We start from the raw sequence: 27,707 nt of genomic DNA, 5'->3' as shown, positions 1-27,707 counted from the left end.
CTCTGTGCATAGCCCAAGTCTTTAAAATACAAATGATCACACCATGCGTAGAGTCTAAATTATCACAAAGCAAGATTTCGGCTAGAAGAAACTATTTGTCTCTAATTTTTCACATGCCTAAAGCATTTTTTTTCTAGGTAGTCAATGAGAAGGACTGAATAGAAGCAAACTCCTAAATGTTTGACAAGGGAATAATTGAAAGCTACAGAATGCCATGGAGTTCACCAATTATTGCCTATTCTATGTCCCCATATCTGAAGATAGAGACAAAATAATATGCAGTTTATTTTAAACGAATTTTTAAAAGCTAAGCATGGAAAATAGAGTCTATGAAACTCATGTTGTTTGCATTTTTCTGTAGCCTGACAGGGTCTCAACTCTTGCCTATCTTGGAACTTGCTATTAAGATCAGGCTGGCCTCAAACTCAAACTTACAGCGATCCAGCCGCTCCTGTCTCTGTCCCCTGAGCGCAGCGACTAAATCATCTGCGCCAAAATGCGACAAACTCAGTGTTTTGTTAGCACAGCCCCCAGCTGTCAGAGCCCAGTAGTGTTTTCACAATCACTCTTTTCACAATCCAAGCACTCTCCACCAGGAGTCTGGTTTGGCTCTTCAGAAAGCTAGTTGGATGGTTCGAACTGTGCATTAGAGGGCGCCTCGGGCTTTCCAGAGAATTTAAGGCTTAGAGCTCAGAACTCGCCAAGCCTCAGTCTCCATGGCAACACTTGTACACAGAAGGCCAGTCTAATCGGAAGACAGAGCCAGTGTAGAGTGTAATCTCTGTTTTGGCATATTCATTAGGGTTATCCTCAGCATCCTTTCATGGCCCTAAAGAAAAAACTTATTTTTTTATGGACCTTAGCTCTATATTTGGTAGCCAGCAGACTGCCCAAGGCATTCGGAAAAGTTCTTCCTCGGGTGCCAACTATCAATGACCCGGAATTTAAAAATGGGTTCCTCAACAGCCACAATGAAGCACGACGCAAGGTGCAGCCCCCCGCATCCAATATGAATCAACTGGTGAGAAAGAAACAGGGGTGCTGTTCAGAACAATGAGTTTAAGCAGGGGAGGGAGATGTAACATGATTTACCAGACCAGAATTCGTTTTAACACGTTAGTAGATGCATTTTCAGAGGAAAAGGAAGAATCGCCCTTGGAGCCTTTTATAACACTGAAAAGAAACTTAATTGCTTTAACCTCACAGGCCATTGTGCATGGCATACGGAAGTCATAGTATATCTGGATATACTAGTCATAGTATATCTGGATAGATAAGATGCAGAGAGCCCCCTGTTTTGGAAAACAGTTCGTTTCAGCTCCATCTGTCATGCTTAAGAATGGCCTGTTGGGGTAAGACATCCTGGGTTACTTACAAACCATGCTCTAAATGTTTGGACTAAGCGTCCTGGATTATTGGTGCAGCCAGAAGCTCATGGCCAGATTACTAGATTGTGGAAGCATTGTTTTAATTTTTAACAATTGTTCTTGTACCATCTCATATCACCGAGAAGCAGTGGAAGTCGGTTATGTTCCTGGAATTTTCTTCTGTGCTCCAAAGGGGTGACCCTCTCTGATGGGTGTTAATGAGCTGTCGAAAATTGCACTACTTAAGGCATAAACGGCTTGGGAGATACTTTAGAGAAGCATTTTCACGAGGCCTGATTGTGACATTACTTTGAGGTGGGAGGCAGTTGCAAAGATTGATGACACTGGCGGGCATCTCCGAGACAAAGAGATTGCAAGAAGAAGTTGTGTTGAGGCCTTTGATATTGGAGTGATAAAACTGTTCTATTTTCTTACATTTCTGGAGGTACACTGTTAGTCTTTAGGGAGGCAGGGTTGGTGAGGTGGGATTGGTGAAGTGAGGTGAGGATTGGGGAGGCAGGATTGAAGGGGCACGGTTGGGGAGGCAGGGTTGAAGGGGCACGGTTGGGGAGGTAGGGTTGGGCAGGGCCCCTAGACCTTGCACTGGACACTTCCTGTTCCGATTTCTTGTTGCTGCTTGTTCACTATGAAGAAGCTCCTGATGTTTGCCTCATGATAGGCCCAGAAACATGGTGCCAAGTAACAGTGTCCTGAACCCTCTGAAATGGTGTTTCAAAGTAATTTCTTATTTAAGCTGTTTATTTTAGGTATTTGGTTGTAACAAGAAAGCAACTAACACAACAAATAACAAAAAAAAAACTTGCTTTTACTAATGGGCTAAAATTAACTAAAATTTGTAAGACAATACCTACTGTTCAATTGAATTTTTTCTATTTTTCAGAGTTGGGACAAGTCACTGGCAAAACTGGCCAAATCATGGACTAGAGAGTGCAAATTTTCCCATAACCCCTGTACTTCAAAACGACATGGATGTACTAAGGATTATGACTATATTGGAGAAAATATATATTTGGGTAAAATAGACGCCCGGCCAGAAGATGTTGTTTTTAGTTGGTATAATGAAACTAAAGATTATAATTTTGATGATAATACCTGTACTAAGACGTGTGGCCATTATACACAGGTACGTACTTGACAGGCAGGCTTTTAGTTAGTTCTCTTGTTCAATCTTTTTAGTATTTTATTTTATATCCATTAAAAAAAAAGACCTCCATTTTACTGAGGATTCCATGTACTGAGCATAGTTTTTCCAATCTTTGACAATGCAACTCTGCTGAAATTTTCTTTACTTTCAAGAAATCTGCTGTGATCTCTTGATCCTCCTCCTGGCTTTTCCCCATCTGTGGTTGCTTTTACTTCTTTCCCATCTTGATCAACTTTACTTAAGGTACATAAGGTGCCCTTGGTCTTCACACATTCCTTGTGCTATAGAATCTTGAGCTTACCACACTAAACCTATAGATTAAAATACATTTGGAAAACATGGGTGACTGTTTCTCACAGTAGTTCTCTCTTCCTACTTGCCTGCTACCAGGATTGGAAGTGTGCTTGAATCATGCCAGTTTGATGTCTCTATTGGTGGTACTTTTCTCTCTGTGATCAGTTTGATAACTTTATTACTGTGTCTTTTGCCCATAATAGTTTCTCCATGTGCTAATGTCTCACTAATTTGATTTGGTTTACTTTTTTTTTCTTTTCAAAATTAAAATATGATTACGTCATATTCCTCCATCCCTTTCTTCCCTCCAGCACTTCTGTATCTCTGCTTGCAGGCTTCAAATTTACAACCGCCATGTCTTTCATTGTTGTTACATATGTGTAGACACGTAAGTGTTCCTAAATGCATAAATGCCACCTGCTCAGACTGCATAATGTTACTTATAGGTATATGATTTCAGGGCTGACCACTTAGTATTAGATAGCAAATTTGGTTTCTTCCCTGGTAAGATGATTTCTCCTACTCTTAGTGTTCCTTAGTTACCTGTGGATCTTTGTCTAGACTTGAAGCCCAGTAAGATTCCTCCACTTCCTTGTTAACAAGTCTATTGGTATCCCCTTTCTTCAGGTCTTGTTTAGGGATCCATGCTAATGGAACTTAACTGGTATAGCTTATACCCGCTCCTTCCACTATGATCCCTGAGTCTTATATAAAGGATTTATAAATCTATCAGTTGGGGTTGGGCAACACAAAGTTACAGACTTGTATAAATGAATGCTTGGTCACTTCAGAGGATGGATTCTGACCTTCATTGTGTCTCAAATTTCTGTGTTTTTAATCATGTTTTATCAATGTCATGATAAACCCAGTCTATTAAAGTTCATAGACGTATGAATGGCAAATACTCATGGCCAACTCCTTATACTATAGTCTTTCATCATCTCTTCTACAAAGTGGGAAGAGGTTATGTTAGTCAGTCTCTCTTATTTACTGAATTCTAGTCCTCTCGGTGGTACCTTGTACGATGTCTTATCTATTTTTAAATTTTTATTCTTTTATTTATATTTACATCCTTGCCACCCCTCTTGGTGCCCCCTCCCACAGTGCCCGCCCCTGCCCCGTAGCGGTGAGTCTGAACTGTACTGCTCTGTGTTCCCAGCGGATCACCCATCTACAGGAGCTGTCTTTGGGTCCTCAAATGAAAGACATACGCACATTAGTTTATTTTTAAGATATCATGGCTACCTCAAAGGCTGGGCACTCCTGTTTCCCCAGGCCCAATTGGGTAAGTGGCCAGTGGCCACTTACCTGAAATCTCACTTGGCTGGTTGACTTTAGCTCCTGCTCCTCCTGCACCCCATCCTTCTTCCCAGAGTCATGGGAATCCTCTGTCTCCTCCCCCTCCACCCTAGTCTGTGTCTCCCTTTGCCTAGCCATTGGCCTCTGGCATCTTTATTAATTGATCAAAACCCATCAAAGACAAAGACCTTTAGCATTTGGACATGCAGATTCCCTACTGAATCAAAGCATTAAAACCAATCTCAAACACACACACACACACACACACACACACACACACACACACACATATAATCAGGCCTCCTTCCCTGGGCTTCAAGTCTCTCAAGGATTAGATTCATCTTCTCCCACTAAGGCCTGACCAGGCAGACCTCCGCTATATTTGTGTCAAGGGCCTCGGATTGGCCCATGTATGTTCATGATTGGTGGCTTAGTCTCTGGGAGCTCCCTGAGACTGCTGGTCTTCCTACGGGGTCACTCTTCCCTTCAGCTTCTTTAATCTTTCCCCTACTTCAACCATAGAGGTCCCTGGCTTCAATTCAATGGTTGGGTGTAGGTATCTGCATCTGTCTCAGTCAGCTGATGGTAGGGCCTCTCAGGGGACAACTGTGCTAGGCTCCTGTCTATAAGCACATCATAGCATGAGTAATAATGTCAGGTCTTGGTGCCCTCCCATGAGATGGAACCCAACTTGGCCAGTCATTGGACTACCTTTCCCTCAGTTTCTTTTCCATTTTTGTCCCTGCAGTTCTTTAAGACAGGAATAGCTCTGGGTCAGAAAATTTGACTGTGGATTAGTAACCCTGTACTTCCAATTGAGGCCCTGCCTATCTACTGGAGGTGGACTCTTTGAGTTCCCTCTCTCCAATGTTGGGCATTTTGGCTAAGGTCACCCTCATTGAGTCCTTAGAGTCTCTTGCCTTCCCTGTCTCTAGTACTTTCTAGAGGGCTCCCCATCCACTCCCTCCCCCATGCTGCTTAACCCCATTCATTCTCTTGGTCCTCTGGGCTTCTGTCCTGTCCCCACCACCCCCCATACCTGATCCTGTTTTTCTTTTCCCCTCCCTCTGCCTCCCCTGATTACTTCCTTCCTCCTTTCTAAGTGAAATTGAAACATCTTCACTTGGGCCTTTCTACTGGTTACATTTCTTATGGTCTATGGATTGTGCCCTAGGTAGTCTATATTTTTTTGACTAATATCCACTAATCAGTGAGAACATATATGTCCTCACTCAGGATATTTTCTAGATCCATCCATTTGCCTGCAAAATTCATGATATCCTTGTTTTTAATAGTTGAGTAGTTTTCTATTGTGTTAATGAACCACATTTTCTGTCCATTCTTCCATTGTGGGACATGTGGGTTGTTTCCAGCTTCTGACTATTACAAACAAGGCTGCTATTAACACAGTGGACTATGTGTTCATGTAGTATGGTGGAGCATCTTTTGGGTATATGCCCAGGAATGGTATAGGTGTGTCTTCAGGTAGAACTATTTTCAATTTTCTGAGGAACTGCCAAGTTGATTTCCAAAGTGGTTGTGCCAGTTTGCCATCCCAGCAAAGGAGAAGTGTTTCTCTTTCCACACCCTTGCCATCATGTGCTGTCACTTGAGTTTTTGATCTTAGCCATTCTGACTGGTGTGAGGTAAAAGCTCAGGGTTATTTTAATTTGCACTTCTCTGATGACTAGGGAATTTGAACATTTCTTTAAGTGCTCCTTGGCCATTCAAGATTCTTTTGTGAATTCTCTGTTTTAGCTCTGTACCCAATTTTTAAAATCAGGTTATTTGGTTTTTGGAGGTTAACTTATTGAGTTCTTTATATATTTTGTATATTAGCCCTCTGTCGGATGTAGAGTTAGTGAAGTTTTTGTTCCAGGTCTGTAGGTTGCTGATTTGTCTTTTTGATGGTATCTTTTGCCTTACAGAAGCTTTACAGCTTCATGAGGTCCCACTTATCAATTGTTGATCTTTAAAGCGTGAGTCATTGGTGTTCTGTTCAGGAAATTTTCCCATGTGCAATGAGTTCAAGGCTCTTTCCCACTTTCCTCTATTAGATTCAGTGTATCTGATTTTATGTTGAGGTCCTTGACCCACTTGGACTTGAGCTTTGTGAAAGGTGATAAATGTGGATATATTGGCATTCTCCTACATACAGAACACCAGTTAGACCATCACCACTGTATGGTTTTGGCTTCTTTGTCCAAGATCAGGTGTCCATAGGTGTGTGAGTTTACTTCTGGGACTTAGAGTCTATGCCACTGATCGACCTGTTTGTTTCTGTACTAATACCATGTGGTTTTTATTACTATTGCTTTGTAGTATAGGTTGAGATCAGGAATGGTGTTTTAGCTATCCTGGGTTTTTGTTTTTCCATATGATGTTAACAATTGTTCTTTTCATGTCTGGGAAAAATTGTGTTGGAATATTAATGGGGACTGCATTGAATCTGTAGATAGCTTTTGAGAAGATGGCCATTTTTACTATGTTAACCCTACCAATTCATGAACATGTGACATCTTTCCATCTTCTGAGGTCTTTTTAAATTTTTTATCAGGAATTTGTATTTCTTGTCGTACAGATCTTTCACTTACTTGGTTAGAGTTACACCAAGAGATTTTATCCTATTTGTGATTATTGTGAAGGGTGTTGTCTACCTAATTTCTTTCTCAGTCTGTTTACCATTTGTGTAAAGGAAGGCTACTGATTTGTTTGAGTGAATTTTATATTCTGCCACTTTGCTGAAGTCATCAGCTGTAGGAGTTCTCTGGTGGAATTTGGTGGGATCACATATGTTTACTATCATATCATCTGCAAATAGTGATACTTTGACTTCTTTTTCAATTGATCTCTTTTTGTTTTCTAATTGTTTTGGCCAGAAATTCTAGTATTATATTGAATAGATAGGGAGAGAGTGAGCAGTCTTGTCTTGTCCCGAATTTTAGTAGGATTGCTTCTAGTTTCTCTCCATTTAATTTGATATTGGCTGTTGGTTTGCTATATATTGCTTTTATCATATTTAGGTATGTGCCTTGAATTCCTGATTTCTCCAATACTTTTAACATGAAAGGGTGTTAAATTTTGTCAAAGGCTTTTTTAACATCTAATGAGATAATCATGTGCCTTTCTTACTTGAGTTTGTTTACATAGTGTATTACATTCATTGATTTTCATATATTGAACCCTCCCTGTATCCCTGGGATGAAGCCTACTTGATCATGTTAAATGATGGTTTTGATATGTTCTTGGATTCGGCTTTCGAGATTTTATTGAGTATTTTTACATTGATATTCATAAGCAAGATTGGTCTGAAGTTCTCTTTCTTTTGGGGTCTTTATGTGGTTTAGGTATCCGAGTAACTGTGGCTTCATAGAATGAATTAGGTAGTGTTCCTCCTGTTTCTATTTTGTGGAATAGTTTGAGGAGTATTAGCTCTTCTTTGAAGGTCTAGTAGAATTCTAGGTCCTGGGCTTTTTGGAGTTGGAAGGTTTTGGTGACTATTTCTATTTCCTTAAGGGTTATGGGACTTTTAGTTTACCTGATCTTGATTTAACTGTGGTATGTTGTATCTGTCTCAAAAATCATCTATTTCATCTAGATTATCAGTTTTGTAAAGAATAAGCTTTTGTAGAAGGTGCTGATGATTTTTTGACTTTCCTGAATTTCTGTTACTTCTTCCTTTTCATTTCTGATTTTGTTAATTTGGATGCTGTCTCTGGGTCCTTTAGTTAATTTGGCTAAAGGTTTATCTGTCCTGTTGATTTTCTCAAAGAACCAGCTCTTGGTTTTGTTGGTGTTTTTTATCAATCTCTTTGTTTCTGGTTGATTTAATCTGTGAGTTTGATTATTTCCTGCTGTCTACTCCTCTTGGGTATGTTTGCTTCTTTCCGTTCTAGAGCTTTCAGGTGTGCTGTTAAGTTGCGTATATGGGACCTCCAATTTCTTTTTGAAGGTACTTAGTGCTATGAATTTTCCTCTTAACAGTGTTTTCATTGTGTCTCATAAGTTTGGGTATGATGTGTTTTCATTTTTGTTGAGCCTATAAAGTCATTGATTTCTTTATTTCTTCACTGGTCAAGTTGTCACTAAATAGAGATTTTAGTTTCCATGTGTATGTGGGCTTTCTGTTGCTTTTGTTGTTATCGAAGACCAGCCTTAGTCCATGGTGATCTGATGAAATGCACTGGGATTATTTCAATCTTCTTGTATCTGTTGAGATCTGTTTTGTGACCGATTATATGGTCAATTTTGGAAAAGGTTCCATGAGGTGCTGAGAAGAAGGTAGATTACTTTGGTTTAGGATGAAATGTCCTGTAGATATCTGTCAAATCCATTTGATTCATAACTTCTATTAGTTTCAGTGTCTCTGTTGAGTTTCTGTTTCAATGACCTGTCCATTGATGAGAGTCGGGTGTTGAAGTCTCCCACTATTATTGTGTAAGGTTCAATGGGTCTATTGAGCTTTAGTAATATTTCTTTTATGAATGTGAGTAACCTTGCATCTGGAGCATAGATATGCAGAATTAAGACTTCCTTTTGATGGAATTTTTCTTTGAGGAATATGAAGTGTCCTTCCCCATCTCGTTTGATAACTTTTCGTTGAAAGTCTATCTTATTGGATATTAGAATGGCAACTCCAGCTTGCTTCTTGGGACCATTTTGCTTGGAAAAATTTTTTTCCAACCTTTTACTCTGAGGTAGTGTCTGAGGTGGGTTTCTTGTATGCAGCAAAAAGCTAAATCCTGTTTATGAATCCAGTCTGTTAGCCTGTGTCTTTTTACTGAAGAATTGAGTCCATTGATATTGAGAGATATTTAAGACAAGTGATTGTTAGTTCCTGTTATTTTTGTTGCTTGAGGTGGTATTATATGTGAATAATTCTCTTCTTTTGGGTTTGTTGTGAGATGTCTAATTTCTTGTGTTTTCTTGTGTGTAGCTATCCTCCTTGTATTAGAGATGTCACTCCAGTATCCTCTGTAGGGCTGGATGAGTAGAAAGGAATTGTTTAAATTTGGGTTTGTCATGGAATATCTTGAATTGTGTATCTATGGTGATTGAGAGTTTTGCTAGGTAAAGTATCCTGGACTGGCATTTGTGTTATCTTAGGGTCTGGATGACAACTGTCCAGGATTTTCTGGCTTTTAGAGTCTCTGTTGAGAAGTCTGGTGAAATTCTGATAAGTATGTCTTTATATGTTACTTGGTCTTTTCCCCTGACATCTTTTTTTTTATTTTTTATTTTTTTTTATTAACTTGAGTATTTCTTATATACATTTCGAGTGTTATTCCCTTTCCCGGTTTCCGGGCAAACATCCCCCTCCCCCCTCCCCTTCCTTATGGGTGTTCCCCTCCCAACCCTCCCCCCATTGCCGCCCTCCCCCCATAGACTAGTTCACTGGGGGTTCAGTCTTAGCAGGACCCAGGGTTTCCCCTTCCACTGGTGCTCTTACTAGGATATTCATTGCTACCTATGGGGTCAGAGTCCAGGGTCAGTCCATGTATAGTCTTTAGGTAGTGGCTTAGTCCCTGGAAGCTCTGGTTGCTTGCCATTGTTGTACTTTTGGGGTCTCGAGCCCCTTCAAACTCTTCCAGTTCTTTCTCTGATTCCTTCAATAGGGGACCTATTCTCAGTTCAGTGGTTTGCTGCTGGCATTCGCCTCTGTATTTGCTGTATTCTGGCTGTGTCTCTCAGGAGCGATCTACATCCGGCTCCTGTCGGTCTGCACTTCTTTGCTTCATCCATCTTGTCTAATTGGGTGGCTGTATATGTATGGGCCACATGTGGGGCAGGCTCTGAATGGGTGTTCCTTCAGACTCTGTTTTAATCTTTGCCTCTCCCTTCCCTGCCAAGGGTATTCTTTTTCCTCATTTAAAGAAGGAGTGAAGCATTCACATTTTGATCATCCGTCTTGAGTTTCGTTTGTTCTAGGGATCTAGGGTAATTCAAGCATTTGGGCTAATAGCCATTTATCAATGAGTGCATACCATGTATGTCTTTCTGTGATTGGGTTAGCTCACTCAGGATGATATTTTCCAGTTCCAACCATTTGCCTACGAATTTCATAAACTCGTTGTTTTTGATAGCTGAGTAATATTCCATTGTGTAGATGTACCACATTTTCTGTATCCATTCCTCTGTTGAAGGGCATCTGGGTTCTTTCCAGCTTCTGGCTATTATAAATAAGGCTGCGATGAACATAGTGGAGCACGTGTCTCTTTTATATGTTGAGGCATCTTTTGGGTATATGCCCAAGAGAGGTATAGCTGGATCCTCAGGCAGTTCAATGTCCAATTTTCTGAGGAACCTCCAGACTGATTTCCAGAATGGTTTTACCAGTCTGCAATCCCACCAACAATGGAGGAGTGTTCCTCTTTCTCCACATCCTCGCCAGCATCTGCTGTCACCTGAGTTTTTGATCTTAGCCAATCGCACTGGTGTGAGGTGAAATCTCAGGGTTGTTTTGATTTGCATTTCCCTTATGACTAAAGATGTTGAACATTTCTTTAGGTGTTTCTCAGCCATTCGGCATTCCTCAGCTGTGAATTCTTTGTTTAGCTCTGAACCCCATTTTTTAATAGGGTTATTTGTTTCCCTGCGGTCTAACTTCTTGAGTTCTTTGTATATTTTGGATATAAGGCCTCTATCTGTTGTAGGATTGGTAAAGATCTTTTCCCAATCTGTTGGTTGCCGTTTTGTCCTAACCACCGTGTCCTTTGCCTTACAGAAGCTTTGCAGTTTTATGAGATCCCATTTGTCGATTCTTGATCTTAGAGCATAAGCCATTGGTGTTTTGTTCAGGAAATTTTTTCCAGTGCCCATGTGTTCCAGATGCTTCCCTAGTTTTTCTTCTATTAGTTTGAGTGTGTCTGGTTTGATGTGGAGGTCCTTGATCCACTTGGACTTAAGCTTTGTACAGGGTGATAAGCATGGATCGATCTGCATTCTTCTACATGTTGACCTCCAGTTGAACCAGCACCATCTGCTGAAAATGCTATCTTTTTTCCATTGGATGGTTTTGGCTCCTTTGTCAAAAATCGAGTGCCCATAGGTGTGTGGGTTCATTTCTGGGTCTTCAATTCTATTCCATTGGTCTATCTGTATGTCTCTGTACCAATACCATGCAGTTTTTATCACTATTGCTCTGTAATACTGCTTGAGTTCAGGGATAGTGATTCCCCCTGAAGTCCTTTTATTGTTAAGGATAGCTTTAGCTATCCTGGGTTTTTTGTTATTCCAGATGAATTTGCAAATTGTTCTGTCTAACTCTTTGAAGAATTGGATTGTTATTTTGATGGGGATTGCATTGAATCTGTAGATTGCTTTTGGTAAAATGGCCATTTTTACTATATTAATCCTGCCAATCCATGAGCATGGGAGATCTTTCCATCTTCTGAGGTCTTCTTCAATTTCTTTCCTCAGTGTCTTGAAGTTCTTATTGTACAGATCTTTTACTTGCTTGGTTAAAGTCACGCCGAGGTACTTTATATTATTTGGGTCTATTATGAAGGGTGTCGTTTCCCTAATTTCTTTCTCGGCTTGTTTCTCTTTTGTATAGAGGAAGGCAACTGATTTATTTGAGTTAATTTTATACCCAGCCACTTTGCTGAAGTTGTTTATCAGCTTTAGTAGTTCTCTGGTGGAACTTTTGGGATCACTTAAATATACTATCATGTCATCTGCAAATAGTGATATTTTGACCTCTTCTTTTCCGATCTGTATCCCTTTGATCTCCTTTTGTTGTCTGATTGCTCTGGCTAGAACTTCAAGAACTATATTGAATAAGTAGGGAGAGAGTGGGCAGCCTTGTCTAGTCCCTGATTTTAGTGGGATTGCTTCAAGTTTCTCTCCATTTAGTTTAATGTTAGCAACTGGTTTGCTGTATATGGCTTTTACTATGTTTAGGTATGGGCCTTGAATTCCTATTCTTTCCAGGACTTTTATCATGAAGGGCTGTTGAATTTTGTCAAATGCTTTCTCAGCATCTAATGAAATGATCATGTGGTTCTGTTCTTTCAGTTTGTTTATATGATGGATCACGTTGATGGTTTTCCGTATATTAAACCATCCCTGCATGCCTGGGATGAAGCCTACTTGATCATGGTGGATGATTGTTTTGATGTGCTCTTGAATTCGGTTTGCCAGAATTTTATTGAGTATTTTTGCGTCGATATTCATAAGGGAAATTGGTCTGAAGTTCTCTTTCTTTGTTGTGTCTTTGTGTGGTTTAGGTATAAGAGTAATTGTGGCTTCGTAGAAGGAATTCGGTAGTGCTCCATCTGTTTCAATTTTGTGGAATAGTTTGGATAATATTGGTATGAGGTCTTCTATGAAGGTTGTATAGAATTCTGCACTAAACCCGTCTGGACCTGGGCTCTTTTTGGTTGGGAGACCTTTAATGACTGCTTCTATTTCCTTAGGAGTTATGGGGTTGTTTAACTGGTTTATCTGTTCCTGATTTAACTTCGATACCTGGTATCTGTCTAGGAAATTGTCCATTTCCTGAAGATTTTCAAATTTTGTTGAATATAGGTTTTTATAGTAAGATCTGATGATTTTTTGAATTTCCTCCGAATCTGTAGTTATGTCTCCCTTTTCATTTCTGATTTTGTTAATTTGGACACACTCTCTGTGTCCTCTCGTTAGTCTGGCTAAGGGTTTATCTATCTTGTTGATTTTCTCAAAGAACCAACTTTTGGTTCTGTTGATTCTTTCTATGGTCCTTTTTGTTTCTACTTGGTTGATTTCAGCTCTGAGTTTGATTATTTCCTGCCTTCTACTCCTCCTGGGTGTATTTGCTTCTTTTTGTTCTAGAGCTTTTAGGTGTGCTGTCAAGCTGCTGACATATGCTCTTTCCTGTTTCTTTCTGCAGGCACTCAGCGCTATGAGTTTTCCTCTTAGCACAGCTTTCATTGTGTCCCATAAGTTTGAGTATGTTGTATCTTCATTTTCATTAAATTCTAAAAAGTTTTTAATTTCTTTCTTTATTTTTTCCTTGACCAGGTTATCATTGAGTAGAGCATTGTTCAATTTCCACGTATATGTGGGCATTCTTCCCTTATTGTTATTGAAGACCAGTTTTAGGCCGTGGTGGTCCGATAGCACGCATGGGATTATTTCTATCTTTCTGTACCTGTTGAGGCCCGTTTTTTGACCAATTATATGGTCAATTTTGGAGAAAGTACCATGAGGAGCTGAGAAGAAGGTATATCCTTTTGCTTTAGGATAGAATGTTCTATAAATATCCGTTAAGTCCATTTGGCTCATGACTTCTCTTAGTCTGTCGACATCACTGTTTAATTTCTGTTTCCATGATCTGTCCATTGATGAGAGTGGGGTGTTGAAATCTCCCACTATTATTGTGTGAGGTGCAATGTGTGTTTTGAGCTTTAGTAAGGTTTCTTTTACGTATGTAGGTGCCCTTGTATTTGGGGCATAGATATTTAGGATTGAGAGTTCATCTTGGTTGATTTTTCCTTTGATGAATATGAAGTGCCCTTCCTTATCTTTTTTGATGACTTTTAGTTGGAAATTGATTTTATTTGATATTAGAATGGCTACTCCAGCTTGCTTCTTCCGACCATTTGCTTGGAAAGTTGTTTTCCAGCCTTTCACTCTGAGGTAGTGTCTGTCTTTGTCTCTGAGGTGTGTTTCCTGTAGGCAGCAGAATGCAGGGTCCTCGTTGCGTATCCAGTTTGTTAATCTATGTCTTTTTATTGGGGAGTTGAGGCCATTGATATTGAGAGATATTAAGGAATAGTGATTATTGCTTCCCGTTATATTCATATTTGGATGTGAGGTTATGTTTGTGTGCTTTCATTCTCTTTGTTTTGTTGCCAAGACGATTAGTTTCTTGCTTCTTCTAGGGTATAGCTTGCCTCCTTATGTTGGGCTTTACCATTTATTATCCTTTGTAGTGCTGGATTTGTAGAAAGATATTGTGTAAATTTGGTTTTGTCATGGAATATCTTGGTTTCTCCATCAATGTTAATTGAGAGTTTTGCTGGATACAGTAACCTGGGCTGGCATTTGTGTTCTCTTAGGGTCTGTATGACATCAGTCCAGGATCTTCTGGCCTTCATAGTTTCTGGCGAGAAGTCTGGTGTGATTCTGATAGGTCTCCCTTTATATGTTACTTGACCTTTTTCCCTTACTGCTTTTAATATTCTTTCTTTATTTTGTGCGTTTGGTGTTTTGACAATTATGTGACGGGAGGTGTTTCTTTTCTGGTCCAATCTATTTGGAGTTCTGTAGGCTTCTTGTATGTCTATAGGTATCTCTTTTTTTAGGTTAGGGAAGTTTTCTTCTATGATTTTGTTGAAGATATTTACTGGTCCTTTGAGCTGGGAGTCTTCACTCTCTTCTATACCTATTATCCTTAGGTTTGATCTTCTTATTGAGTCCTGGATTTCCTGTATGTTTTGGACCAGTAGCTTTTTCCGCTTTACATTATCTTTGACAGTTGAGTCAATGATTTCTATGGAATCTTCTGCTCCTGAGATTCTCTCTTCCATCTCTTGTATTCTGTTGGTGAAGCTTGTATCTACAGCTCCTTGTCTCTTCTTTTGGTTTTCTATATCCAGGGTTGTTTCCATGTGTTCTTTCTTGATTGCTTCTATTTCCATTTTTAATTCCTTCAACTGTTTGATTGTGTTTTCCTGGAATTCCTTCAGGGATTTTTGCGATTCCTCTCTGTAGGCTTTTACTTGTTTATTAATGTTTTCCTGTGCTTCCCTAAGTGTGTTCATGTCTTTCTTGAAGTCCTCCAGCATCATGATCAAATATGATTTTGAAACTAGATCTTGCTTTTCTGGTGTGTTTGGATATTCCATGTTTGTTTTGGTGGGAGAATTGGGCTCCGATGATGGCATGTAGTCTTGGTTTCTGTTGCTTGGGTTCCTGCGCTTGCCTCTCGCCATAACTTATCTCTAGTGTTACTTTGTTCTGCTATTTCTGACAGTGGCTAGACTGTCCTATAAGCCTGTGTGTCAGGAGTGCTGTAGACCTGTTTTCTTCTCTTTCAGTCAGTTATGGGGACAGAGTGTTCTGCTTTCGGGCGTGTAGTTTTTCCTCTCTACAGGTCTTCAGCTGTTCCTGTGGGCCTGTGTCTTGAGTTCACCAGGCAGCTTTCTTGCAGCAGAAAATTTGTTCTTACCTGTGGTCCTGAGCCTCAGGTTCGCTCGTGGGGTGCTGCCCAGGGGCTCTCTGCAGCGGCAGCAACCAGGAAGACCTGTGCCGCCCCTTCCGGGAGCTTCAGTGCACCAGGGTTCCAGATGGTCTTTGGCTTTTTCCTCTGGCGTCCGAGATGTGTGTGCAGGGAGCAGTCTCTTCTGGTTTCCCAGGCTTGTCTGCCTCTCTGAAGGTTTAGCTCTCCCTCCCACGGGATTTGGGTGCAGAGAACTGTTTATCCGGTCTGTTTTCTTCAGGGTCCAGTGGTGTCTCTGGCAGGGGTCCTGCCGCTCCTGGGCCCTCCCCCACGGGAGCCCAGAGGCCTTATACAGTTTCCTCTTGGGTCAGGGATGTGGGCAGGGTGAGCAGTGTTGGTGGTCTCTTCCGCTCTGCAGCCTCAGGAGTGCCCACCTGACCAGGCGGTTGGGTCTCTCTCTCACCGGGTCTGGGAGCAGAGAGCTGCTGCGGGCCGGGATCCGCGGGTGTCCTGACATCTTTTAATAGACTTTCTTTGTTCTGTGCATTTAGTGTTTTGATTATTCTGTGTCCAGAGGATTTTTTTTCCTTGTAAAATCTATTTGGTGTTCTTTAGGCTGCTTGTCCATTTATAGCCATTTCTTTCTTTAAGTCAGGGAAGTTTTCTTTATTATTTTGTTGAAGATGTTTTCGGTCCTTTGAGATGGTATTCTTCCCCCTCTTCTAATCCTATTATTCTTAACTTTGATATTTTTCATTGTGTCTTGAATTTCCTGAATATCTTGGGTTAGGAGCTTTTCATATTTTGTGTTTTCTTTGACTGATGTGTCAATACTGTCTGTAATATTTTCTACACCTGATATTCTCTCTTCTATCTCTTGTCTTCTGTATGCCTGCATCTGTAGCTCCTGATCTCTTTCCTAAATTGTTCATCTCTAGGGTTGTCTCCCTTTGTGTTTTCTTTATTGTTTTGATATTTGTTTTTAGTTTTTTGACTGTTTTGTTCAGTTCCTTAACTGGCTTGGTTGTATTTCCCTGTATTTCTTCAACAGGTTTATCTGTTTTCTCTTTAAGAGCTTCTACCTGTTTACCTGTGTTGCCTCTGGTCATCTGGTTATCCCTGGTGTTATCTGGCCTGGGTCTCCTGACTAGAGGTCATAAGTATCTTGAAAAGTGAGCAGTCTTATCGACAACATGTTGAGCAAATAGTTTTTCTCAGAGGTGCAGTGAAGGGGGAAACTTGCACAGCAGGGAATGTTTTATGTGTTGATGGTTTTCAGGGTATCAGAGTCAATGCTATTGGTAAAGAAAATAGTTTGTCTCTAGCTGGGAAGACTGGAAGAGTGGGATCCAATGTCAGGGGTCCTGATAACAAGAAGAAAGGCCAACACCCAACTGTCTGAAGCCAAGTCTCCGTGTTTTCTCCTGTTGTAATGGAAAGAGAACACATTCTCAAATATCTCTTTCATCTTAAAACTATTATGCCAAACATGGGTGACTCTTCAGCACTGGCACATAAACGCAAATGGAATAACAGCATGGAACCTGGAAGTGTACATCTTCTCTGTCTGATAAAAGATATTAAATAACTGGAAATAAATCCATCCTTCCTCGTAATAGAACTATATGATGTTGTTTATTTATAAATGTTTATTTCCTTAAAACAAAATTGGTTAAAAATGTCTTGCATTTGCCATTTACTTATTTTGTGTTGAAGTTGCATTCAGTGTAAGTATCAGTTTATTTATTTAGATCTAGTCCATTCCATGAGAGGACCACACTTTGAAACTGTACACTGTCACTCTACCTTCACCATTCTCAATCCTAAAAATATCACAATTTAAATAAACTAAGCAGGGCCAGGGGTGTAGATTAATATTTAAGAGCACTTTGATATGCAGGCATAGGGTCTTAATTTGAATCCCCAGAATCCATGTAAAACTGCGGGAATGGCCATGCATGACTAACCCCATACATAACCCCAGCAAGGCAGGCAATGAGGGAAGCATGGGAAAGATCCCTTGGGCTCTCTGGCCATACAGCCTTAAGTCAGTTTAAGGAGAGACTTTGCTTCCAGAGAATATGATAGAGAACAATCAAGCGAGGACCTGACATTCATTTCTTGCTTCCACGAATGCAGAAGCCCAAGCATCCGCATATGAACATTAACAAACTCCACACATACCACACACCCAAGTACACTGTGCAAATAACAGAATTTTTTGGTATAGATTTTAATAAGCCAGGCCTGAAATATTTCTTAGACACACACACACACACACACACACACACACACACACACACACACACATATACAGATGTTCTTTTTAATAACTTTATAACATTTAAAATGAAAGGATCCTTTAGTAATTAACCTAATTTTATTTTTATTAAATGAGAAACTAGCTCAGAAGTGATCTGACACTCTGAGCTGGATATGTGGTGAAAAGTAATATTCATCTCTTATTCCTCAGCACGCCATGCCTGTACCTGAGCTGTGCGGTCTCTCAGGCAGCCAAAGAGCCATTCAAACAAATGGCTTCAGCAAAACAATGAAGGATAGCTGTGCTTCAGCCACCGGAAAGTGTAGTTGGCATCTCAATCTGCGAAATAGTTTAATTTGTTTTGTTGGTGGACTTGTAAAGCTTAAAAATCTGTCCGGTCAAGTTTTTCTTAGATTATTTCATTTCCAAGAGGGATAACTAGAATATCCCCTTCTCTTTTCATTTGGAGAATAGGAAAAATTGCATTCTGCCAATGATACAAGGAACCCGAGTCATTCGACACATCTTTGGCTCTTTTTTTTGTGGTTAATTTTCCATACACCACTTCTCCTTTTGAAATTAGTTTTCCCTGGACCTCAAACAAATATTAAAAGTCCACATCCTTACTATTGACCATTTAAATAAATGTCACACACCTTATGACCTGGCAAAGGTGTGAATATTTTTAAAGCTGCAAACTTGAAGCAGCACCAGCGCGATCAGTTTAGCAGCGCTCTTTCCTAAGAACGAAGTAAATCATTGTTTTCAGGCCAAGTCTGAGCTTGATGTCTCTTACAGTATGACCATGGAGAGGGTCAAAATATGTTTTCTAGACGAACTCGTGAATTAGAAATGTATTATATTGTGATTTGCTTATTGAACTATTCTTTCAGTTTATGATAATTATTTCTGAAGAAAAGCCATCCAGCCATTGTGAAAGCAGATTTAACTAAGTGTAACTTAACATGTTAGATGTTAGAAAAGAGGCAGTAAACATGCGTATGTATATATGTAGCATAGATTATACGTAGTCTCATAACTTATTGCTTATATGGATTGTTTAATATGTTATTTTTTAAATCCCTTTTCTTATAGGTAGTCTGGGCCAAAACACTTAAAATTGGTTGTGCAATTTCAAATTGTCCTCATCTCACAGGATATTCGGCTGGGTTATTCGTATGTAATTATGTACCAGCGTAAGTTAATTTCCTTTTTGAAAATGTTCTAAGTTGAAATAACTGCCGTTAGCACATGTTTACAAAGCCAGATGTGGTAGAGCACACCTTTCATTCCAGCACTCAGGAGGCAGAGGCACTGGAGCTCTGGGGAGCTCTGGGCTAGACGTGTCTAGATACTGAGTCAGTCGATGAAGCATAGAGAGACCCTGTCTCAAAACAAAACAACAACAACCCAGATGTTTACCAAAACAGAACCTTGCAGTAGACCCTAAAGTATCTTTGATGATGTCTCCCTCTGCAAAATTAATTTTAAACGTGAAAATGGGATGGTGCTAGAGATCTACATAAACGAGAAGCCTCTCTTCCCCTGAACTATTTCAGCGTGAGGATAGAAAGGATGCACACTGTTTCATACGTTGGGAAAGTGGAGGCTGGGAAGACAGCTGGGAAAGCAAAATGTTTGTCTTAGAAGCATTAGAGCCTGAGTTCTGTGCCCAGCACCCACGTAAAGACCAAGCACAGTGAGCATACCTCTAAGAGCAGCATGGCCAGAACTGAACAGGCAGTTGGGACCATCTCTTCTGCTTCTGAGCTTAGTCAGTCAAGTCCATCAGTAAGCCAAGGATCAGTGAGAGACACCCTCCAAAAATATGCTGGAAAGTGACGGAGAAAGACACCTAACTTTGGTTTTTACACACATGAACACGCACGCACGCACGCGCACGCACACACACACACACACACACACACACACACACACACACAGTGAACACAGAGACAAAGGTAATATAAAATAAACTGCCATTAGATTACCTAAACGCAAAACACAGAAAGCTTAGCAAATGCAGATCCAATGAACATTCAAAATAGATTAAGAAAATGAAGTGTTTTGTTTTGTTTTTTTAAGAGAACCATTTTTGAGGAAATAATGTCATTTTTAAATACCCTATGGGTGAGTTCACACTTGAGAACGTAAACACAGTTAGGTCTAAAAATAAATTTTTAGGGACTGAGAGATGACTTAGCAGTTAAGAGCACTGACTGCTCTTCCAGAGGTCCTGAGTTCAAATCCCACCAGCCACATGATGGCTCACAACCATCTGTAATGAGATCTGATGCCCTCTTCTGCTGTGTCTGAAGACAGCGACAGTATATATATATATATATATATATATATATATATATATATATATACATACATACATACATACATATATATACACACAATTTTATATATTATATTATATATTATATATAAATATATTATACATTTATTATATATATAAAATAAATCCTTTTTTAAAAAAGGAGTAAAAATAAAATTTTAGACCCAAATATCTACTAATATATAAGAGGGATATTTTAAAGCAGGCAATAATATGATTCCTCAACAAATAAAAAGTTTAAAGATAAATATTTGTCAATGAAAACACAAGGAGTAAACACATAGAATAGACAATAAGAAGGCCACTATGGTGTAGGGAGATGGATATGTGTGTATCTATTACTGTGCTTTCTTCGGCCTTTCTAAAGCAAGAGCGGCAAGCGTTGCCCTAAAGGCTCAAGCAGAACACAGTCTCTCAGAATAGCAAAGAGATGATGTAACTGCCACTAGGCAGCTTCACATTTCTTTTAAGAAGACTAATTGTTGATGAACATCACTAGGGGGCGCAATATAACTTCCTTAAAAATCAGGCTTTGGGAAAGAAGAGTTAGAGAGAGAAGTGGGAGATAAAGACACAGGGAAGAAAGGAAAAAAAGAGGATGGAAAAGGCAGAGAAAAGAAGAAGGGGACGTGCAAAAGAATGAGAGAGGCGACGATAGGTCGGATTCGAATCCACTCTTCCGAAGACCTGACACCAGGGGACTATGCACCAAGGCAACAGAATGCATAGGCGTGAAATAGAAATAGAAGACTAAGACGTGTTCTGGCGCATGAAACAGGTTTTAATGCATTTAGATACATTAAAATAATACAGGTTACTGTCTGGCCTCAGTGTACGTGCTCACAGAATCGCCCTTGGTACCTTCAACATTAACACACTTATGGTTGAATCAGAGAAGGTATCACGTGGAAACTAGTGTTTTGAACCGAACTGGGGACGGGGGAGGGATGAAAACAGAAAATAAACCAAGCTTGAACTTTGATTAAAGTGAGAGGAAAGTCACAGCAATGAAAGCCTCAATGGACGTGAGAATGCTTTCCAGCGAAGGCCCTCAACCCACTGCCTCCAGCAGAGGGCGATCCAAGGTGGCAGGAAGGAAATCCAGTTCAACATGACACAGTAGCCAGTAGCTGGTGCCAACTTCAGCAATCCGATGCTGGGTAGTTTGTTTTAGCAAGATGTAAGCACAGTGCAATTTGGAGATAGGCTTCCTCGTGATAAATTAGCTGGAGCCTGTGAATACAGCCAAGCGTAAGACATGATGCCATCAAAACTCTTATACAGCGCAATGGCATCTTATAAAAAGACAGGATCTATAGATGACCTGAAAAAGTAGGCTCAAAGTAAGCAGCACTACTATAAGGGTCTCGGGGAGGCTAGCGCTCTAGATTGTCCGAGACAAACGGAAGAGTCTTGGGGAGCCTAGCCTGACTATACAGATAGTACAGAGGTCACAAGGGTGAACCATCTCAATTCCCAGACTTCTGGGTGGACAGGTTGTATCCCCCCACCCCCAAGAGACAACACTCTGTGTTTAACATTCCTGGTTTCCTTAAAGCTCATATGTGAGCCCAAGAATCTCTCTGCCTCCTATAATCCACCTAAGAAACTTGGGGGAGGAGCATATTAAACCCAAAGTAAACAGAATTAGTTAAATAAAACAAAATAGCACAGAGAGAGAGAGAGAGAGAGAGAGAGAGAGAGAGAGAGAGAGAGAGAGAATGAATCAGCAAAAACCCAAAGATTTCTCAAACTGTTCTCAATGGGAGAGAGAGACATCAACAATATTCAAAAATTAGCACTATATGTTTTACGTATAACATAATGAAAATAATACCATCATGTCCACAAGTGTAGTGGCTTGGTTTAAATGGCAAAGTTCCTTAAAAGATACAAATCACACAGGAAAAAAACTAAAGGAAAGCTATTAAACACACTATACCTCAGAAGGACAGACATAAAAATTCTAAACAAAATGTATCAATTGAATACAATGTAAAAACATAATTCTCGGGCTGGAGGGGTGGTTAGCGGCTAAGAGCACTGGCTGTTCTTCCAGAGGTCCTGAGTTCAATTCCCAGCAACCACAAGATAGCTCACAATCATCTATGATGGGGTCTGCTGCCCTCTCCTGGCATACAGGTGTAAGTGCAGATAGAGCACTCACAGACATGAAATAAATTAAAAATAAATCTTAAAAAAAAAAAAAAAACACACATAATTATCTGGGAAGAAGTTTCCTAGTACAAAAAGCTGATTTTAAACTAATCTTAAACTAAATAATTCACTACACTGATCATGAGATGAGAATCGCATGGCCATTTCAATAGATTCACAGAAAAATATTCACTCCTGGTTGTTAGAAGTAAGTTTGGACTCGGCACTAAACAGGATGTCTCCATCAAATCCCCAGGGCTCAAGGAAGCCCTAAAAAGAGAAGTCAGAAAGAGCCTGAAAGCCAGAGGAGTTGGAGGACACCACGGGAGCAAGGCTTTCTACATCGAGATGAACAAAGTCAATTCTGTGAGAACGCACAGAGACTGAGGAAGCATCCTCAGTGCCAGTGGGGGTCTGCATCACTTAGGGTCCTAGAAAGAAGTGGACACACACGCACCCATCCCTAACCCAGGACAAGTGGGTCTGTTTCTTGCTTTTTTTTTTTTTTTTTGGTTTGGGCTCTTTGTCCTATTCTGGTGGGTTAGTTTTTGTTTTGTTTTAGTTATTATTATCCCTTAGAAGCCTGCTTGTTGTCGAATGAGAGACAGAAAGGTTGTGGATCCAGGTGGAAGGGGAGGTGGGAAGGAACTGGGAGGAGTAGAGGGAGGGAAAAAAAGAAATAAAGGGGGTCAATAAAATAAAGGGGGGTCAGTAAAACAAAGGGGGTGGGTAAGTTCCAGGTCACAGAGAAAGAGTTCACCCCTCTAAATGAAGTATCTGGACAAGGCGAACTCACACTTAGGCAAGAGGGTGTGCTAAAAGAGGAACACACAGAGAGGATGTGCATTTGGTTTTTATTCCAAGTCTATGAACCAAAATGTGAATATCTGATATGCAAAATACCTGACATGTGAGCCCCACCCCCACCAAATTGTGGGGTCATGACCCACAGGTTGAGGGCCACTGAGATTGGGGTTGGGAGGTTCCTATGTCTCAGGATACCTACACTCACATGTACAACACAAACACACAATTAAAAGAAGACTCAGCAAATTCAAAACAGAAGGACGCATCTTACCTTATAGAGGGTACCTATAAACAGTAAACATTGTAGCTAATATCTAAATCTCTTTTTGTAAAGTACTAAACGGTGACTGCGTTGCGTTTTGCGCAGTAGATACACTGTCACATGTAGATCTTCGTTTTCAGTTTGCAGTAACCCCTTAGTTTTAGCTCATAGACGGTAAAAAAGAGACATGAGCCATATTTAACTTGTAGGCCATATTTTGTTGAGGGCTGAATGGAGAAAGACATAAAAGTGGCAAACAAGAGCCTGAAGACAAATCCCAGCATGAAGATGGGGCAGAGCCCCACCCCACACAAAGAGCTGCAGGCAGCCCGGGGCTTCGAAGAGCTGGAGAAACTGTTTTTTCCCAGGATTGAGTCCCCTAAATGGGTTATCCGATATCAAATAGTCAGTCCTGAAATCATGAACATATACATATAAGCAATGCCAAATGGGCAGAGCAAGTTCTCCCCGCTCAGCCCACGTGTGCGCATGTGTGTGTGTGTGTGTGTGTGTGTGTGTGTGTGTGTGTGTGTGTGTGTGTAGTAACAATTTGAGGAGGAGGGGTTAGGACATGTTAGAGGAAGAAAAGGTAAGAGGAAAATTATGTATATTTATTTTTCCATCATCATTATTATTATTTGGTTTGGGGGGTTTTTTTGGTTTTTTGTTTTGTTTTGTTTTTGTTTTTTTGTTTTTGTTTTTTTTTTGAAACAAGGTATCTGTGGCTGGCCCAAAACTCTTTACATAGACTAAAGGGTCCTTTAACTCCCAGAGATCCACCTGCTGCTGCCCCTGCCCCTGCCCCTGCCTCCTAAGTGTTGGGATTACAAGCTTGTACAGTCACACTATATTCTAATTTTTTAAGATGTAATAATTAAATAAAATTAAATAGATAAATTTTAAATGAAAAATTAAAATAAAATCACTAAATAATATGAGATAAAATTTAAAATTAAAAGAGTTTTGTTTCTTGGTATATAGAAAATGAGTCTTCTATTACATAGCAGGCATTGCTGTTTTCTTTCTTGTTAACACTCGTGGCTCAGTGAAAGGCAGAAAAGCGTGCATAGACATCGATAAACTGAATGTAGCGCCCTTGGTTAATAAATGTTCCCTGTTTTGGCAGAGGAAATTTTCAAGGCTCCAAACCTTACATTAAAGGAGAACCCTGCAGTATGTGCGGAGAAAAGGAGTGTGTGAATAGTCTCTGCTGTAAGTAAAAGAGAAAAAAAAATAACATTAGACCTCAGTGATTCCATAAGCTCATTATATATTTAAATGTGTTCTTAATTTCTGGATGACTTTATTGCTTCTACTAGAACGTAAAACATTTACCATAAATTATATTAAATCCCAACATTAGACAGACAGACAGACAGATAGATAAATGTAGGGATAGATTAGGTATAGATGATATAGATATACACAAAAATACATATATTTGGGTATCATTCTTCAGCAAATCACAGTCCCTTACAATATAATTGTCCTAAAGTTGGCTTAGGGCTGGCTTACAGGTTCAGAGGCTCATCAAGGTGGGGGCGTAGCATCCAGGCAGGCATGATGGAGGAGGAGCTGAAGTTCTCCTGAATCTTCATCTGAAGGCAGCTAATGGAAGACTGACTTCCAGGCAGCTAGGGTGAGGGTCTTAAAGCCACGCCCACAGTGACACACCTACTCCAACAAGACCACACCTCCGAATAGCACCACTTCCTGGGTCAAGCATATTCAAACCATAACAATAATAGATAGATAGATATAGATATTGAAATAGATATAGCTAGATATAGGTGATATATTGTTTTTGGAGAGCCATTGTCTTTCCCTTGAATAAATATTTCCAGTTCTTGGACTTACCCTACAAAAAAACCAAAAGCTTTAGCCCTCTGCTCTACTGGAAACCTGGCTGCATAAAAGGATATTCACAGTCTCTTACCGGAAAGTGACTCTGAAAAGGGTGCTAGAAGCAGAGAAAGCCTTTTCCTGTTCCAATCCCGAAAGAGCTTTATGTAAACACTGTCACAATGCTGAAACCTAACAATTCCTGGCTTCAGATAGAATTGTGTTAAATAACTATTGAGCTTTAAGCCATTAAGGCCCTATTTATTTGTTTAGTTAGCCTTTGCTGGTTATTTTAAGGCAGGGTCTCATGTAGCTCAGGCTAGCCTAGAACTTGCTGTGCAGCTAAAGCTAACCTTGCACTCCCTGACCTTTCTGCCACTACCTCCCATGTTGTAGAATTCCAGGTGTTGTACCACCACACCTAGTACTCAGACATTTAAATGTTGGCGATCTTGGAAGCGCTTTGTGTGGCTAGTAAATTTTTCATTAAAAATGTTTCACGGTGCTGAGATGATAGATTCATAACCCAAATGAAATGTAGTTAAATCTGGGCTAGAATTTATACGAGGCATGCTTGACTTCTGCTTCATCAGCTCCCTTGGGTCTCCAGTCACATATGTGAACCTTACTGTCACTCTTCCCTTGGTGGGCTCTGAATGCTAACCACTCTTGAAGTCCAGAATTGCTTTGTTCTCCAGAACCCCCCACCCCTTTTCTGGTTATTTTATTTATTTACATCTCAAATGTTATCCCCCTTCCTGGTTTCCCCTAAGCAAACCCCCTATCCCATTCCCCCTCTCCCTGCTTCTATGAGGGTGGTCGACACCCACTCACCCACTCCCGGCTCCTCGACCTAGCATTCCCCTACCCTGGGACGTCAAGCCTTCACATGACCAAGGGCCTAACCTCCCACTGGTATCAGACAAGGCCATCCTCTGTTACATATTCGGCTAGAGCCATGGGTCCCTCCATGTGTATTTCTCCAGAGTCCTTTAGCCTAGCCATTTAGCGTTTCCTTTTCTTTTACCCCCTTCACAATTAAACAAATCACATGGGACAATCTGATCATCTCTTGGGATTATATCTCTCCCCTCTTCTTTTCACCTCAGTTCTCCAGTTTTTGTCTAACACTGGAATGCTACTACAAGCACTCCTGGCTTCTCTCTTGCTAATATCAGCTGTGGTTCCAGCTAAGCCCTGTGATTTGTAATGTGTGTGCTTTTCCTTTTCAGTTTATTGATCAGCCTTTATTAGCTTGGTTGACTCTTTCTTTAAAAGACAGGCATATGGCTAATGCTTCACTATGTGGGTGTTGGAATCAGACAGCTTAACTTGAGAGGCCATTAAGGGGATTAGATAGGATATGAACACAAAGCACAGTAAGCCAGCATCAAACTTTAGCTGTTAATTGACGTCCCGCATGATATTCTGTCAATCTAATGTATAGTCTTTATAGTGCTTATCATCCTTTTATCCATTCCGTTTAAAAATTGATAATAGGGGGATGGAAAAAATGGCTCAGTGGTTAAGAGCACTGGCTGCTCTTCCAAAGGTCCTGAGTTCAGTTCCCAGCCACCACATGGCAGCTCATAACTGTCTAGAGCTGTAGTCCCACGGTATCTGACGTCCTCTTCTGATGTGCAGATGCGCATACACTCATATGCATAAATTAACAAATCTTTAAAAATTTATTTATAGCTTTCTCTTTGCTGTTTTCTCTTTTCTGAAAACCACCACGCCTAAAGCCCAAAACTATGGTACACAATAGGAAGTGGATGAAAATGTGTCAGTAAACGGGGATGGGGAGCAAATGAAAAGAGTGGATTTCTAACTCAACAGGTCCTATTAAAATTCAAAGCTGAGAACAAAATTTAGGCATGGGAATGACATATTTGGGGAAAGGACCACTACAGCAACGAAGATCATGTTTAAAAGTCCACATAAGACTGGGGATTTAGCTCAGTGGTAGAGCGCTTACCTAGGAAGCGCAAGGCCCTGGGTTCGGTCCCCAGCTCTGAAAAAAAGAACCAAAAAAAAGGGGCTGGGGATTTAGCTCAGTGGTAGAGCGCTTACCTAGGAAGCACAAGGCCCTGGGTTCGGTCCCCAGCTCCGAAAAAGAGAACCAAAAAAAAAAAAAAAAAAAGTCCACATAAAAGAACTGAATTTTCCTCACAGACTTAAGCCAGGCATGGCATAGTGTCAAAATAAAATTTCATTGTTGTTTTTTGTTTGATTGGTTGGTTGTTTTGTTTTTTGTGTTTTTTTTTTTAGTTCTACCTAATTTAGATATTTATGCCTCTAACACAAGAGGCATTCTAGAAATACATGTTGCTACGACACTATGATAGTCAGCATTATAAAGCTTTCAAATCCAGTAAGGTTTGAACGATTTTGTTTTCTTAAGTTCAAGGGTCTTTTCTAATTGATTGCCTCATTTTAAAAGCCAAAAAACCCGATATTTCTCGTTTTACATGACAGCTTTTCTTTCTTTCATTAAAATCCCATAATTTATACATGACAGTACATCCAAAAAGTATTCTTTTAATGAAATCGAGCCTTTGATGGCTGTGTTTTATTGATAGATCACTGAGCTTTTGATCATTATGTTTTATTGACAGCTCACACGATGGGGAGAGCGTCTCAGCAGAAAACATGCCATCTACTTGTGCTCGGTTTTATTCTTCAGAGACTAATTTAACTGTTACTTCTATTCAGAAGACAATTCTAAATGCTAAAATAAAAGACTTTTTCTGACTGGTTGGAA

At 40.1% G+C, this 27,707-nt stretch overlaps 1 protein-coding gene across 1 annotated transcript; it reads left to right on the top strand.

Annotated features, from left to right (window-relative positions):
- The first annotated feature begins 713 nt into the window (after nucleotides 1–713).
- Glipr1l1 (GLIPR1 like 1) lies at nucleotides 714–27,707 on the top strand. The gene is made up of 5 exons (XM_002729790.6): nucleotides 714–1,021; nucleotides 2,269–2,511; nucleotides 18,627–18,727; nucleotides 24,228–24,313; nucleotides 27,562–27,707. Exons 1-5 carry the CDS (start codon nucleotides 824–826, stop codon nucleotides 27,639–27,641), a joined length of 708 nt encoding a protein of 235 aa, XP_002729836.2. The 5' UTR covers nucleotides 714–823; the 3' UTR covers nucleotides 27,642–27,707.

Source organism: Rattus norvegicus, chromosome 7, assembly GCF_036323735.1.
Source record: "Rattus norvegicus strain BN/NHsdMcwi chromosome 7, GRCr8, whole genome shotgun sequence".
NCBI lineage: Eukaryota > Metazoa > Chordata > Mammalia > Rodentia > Muridae > Rattus > Rattus norvegicus.
Note: the sequence above shows the minus strand (reverse complement) of the source record. Positions and strands in the feature narration are given on the sequence as shown.

Coding starts and splice junctions, on each gene's coding strand:
- Glipr1l1 (XM_002729790.6), top strand. CDS start 824: ATGGCCCTAAAGAAAAAACTTATTTTTTTATGGACCTTAGCTCTATAT. Junction 1,022..2,268: donor CATCCAATATGAATCAACTG/GTGAGAAAGAAA, acceptor TCTATTTTTCAG/AGTTGGGACAAGTCACTGGC. Junction 2,512..18,626: donor CGTGTGGCCATTATACACAG/GTACGTACTTGA, acceptor CTTTTCTTATAG/GTAGTCTGGGCCAAAACACT.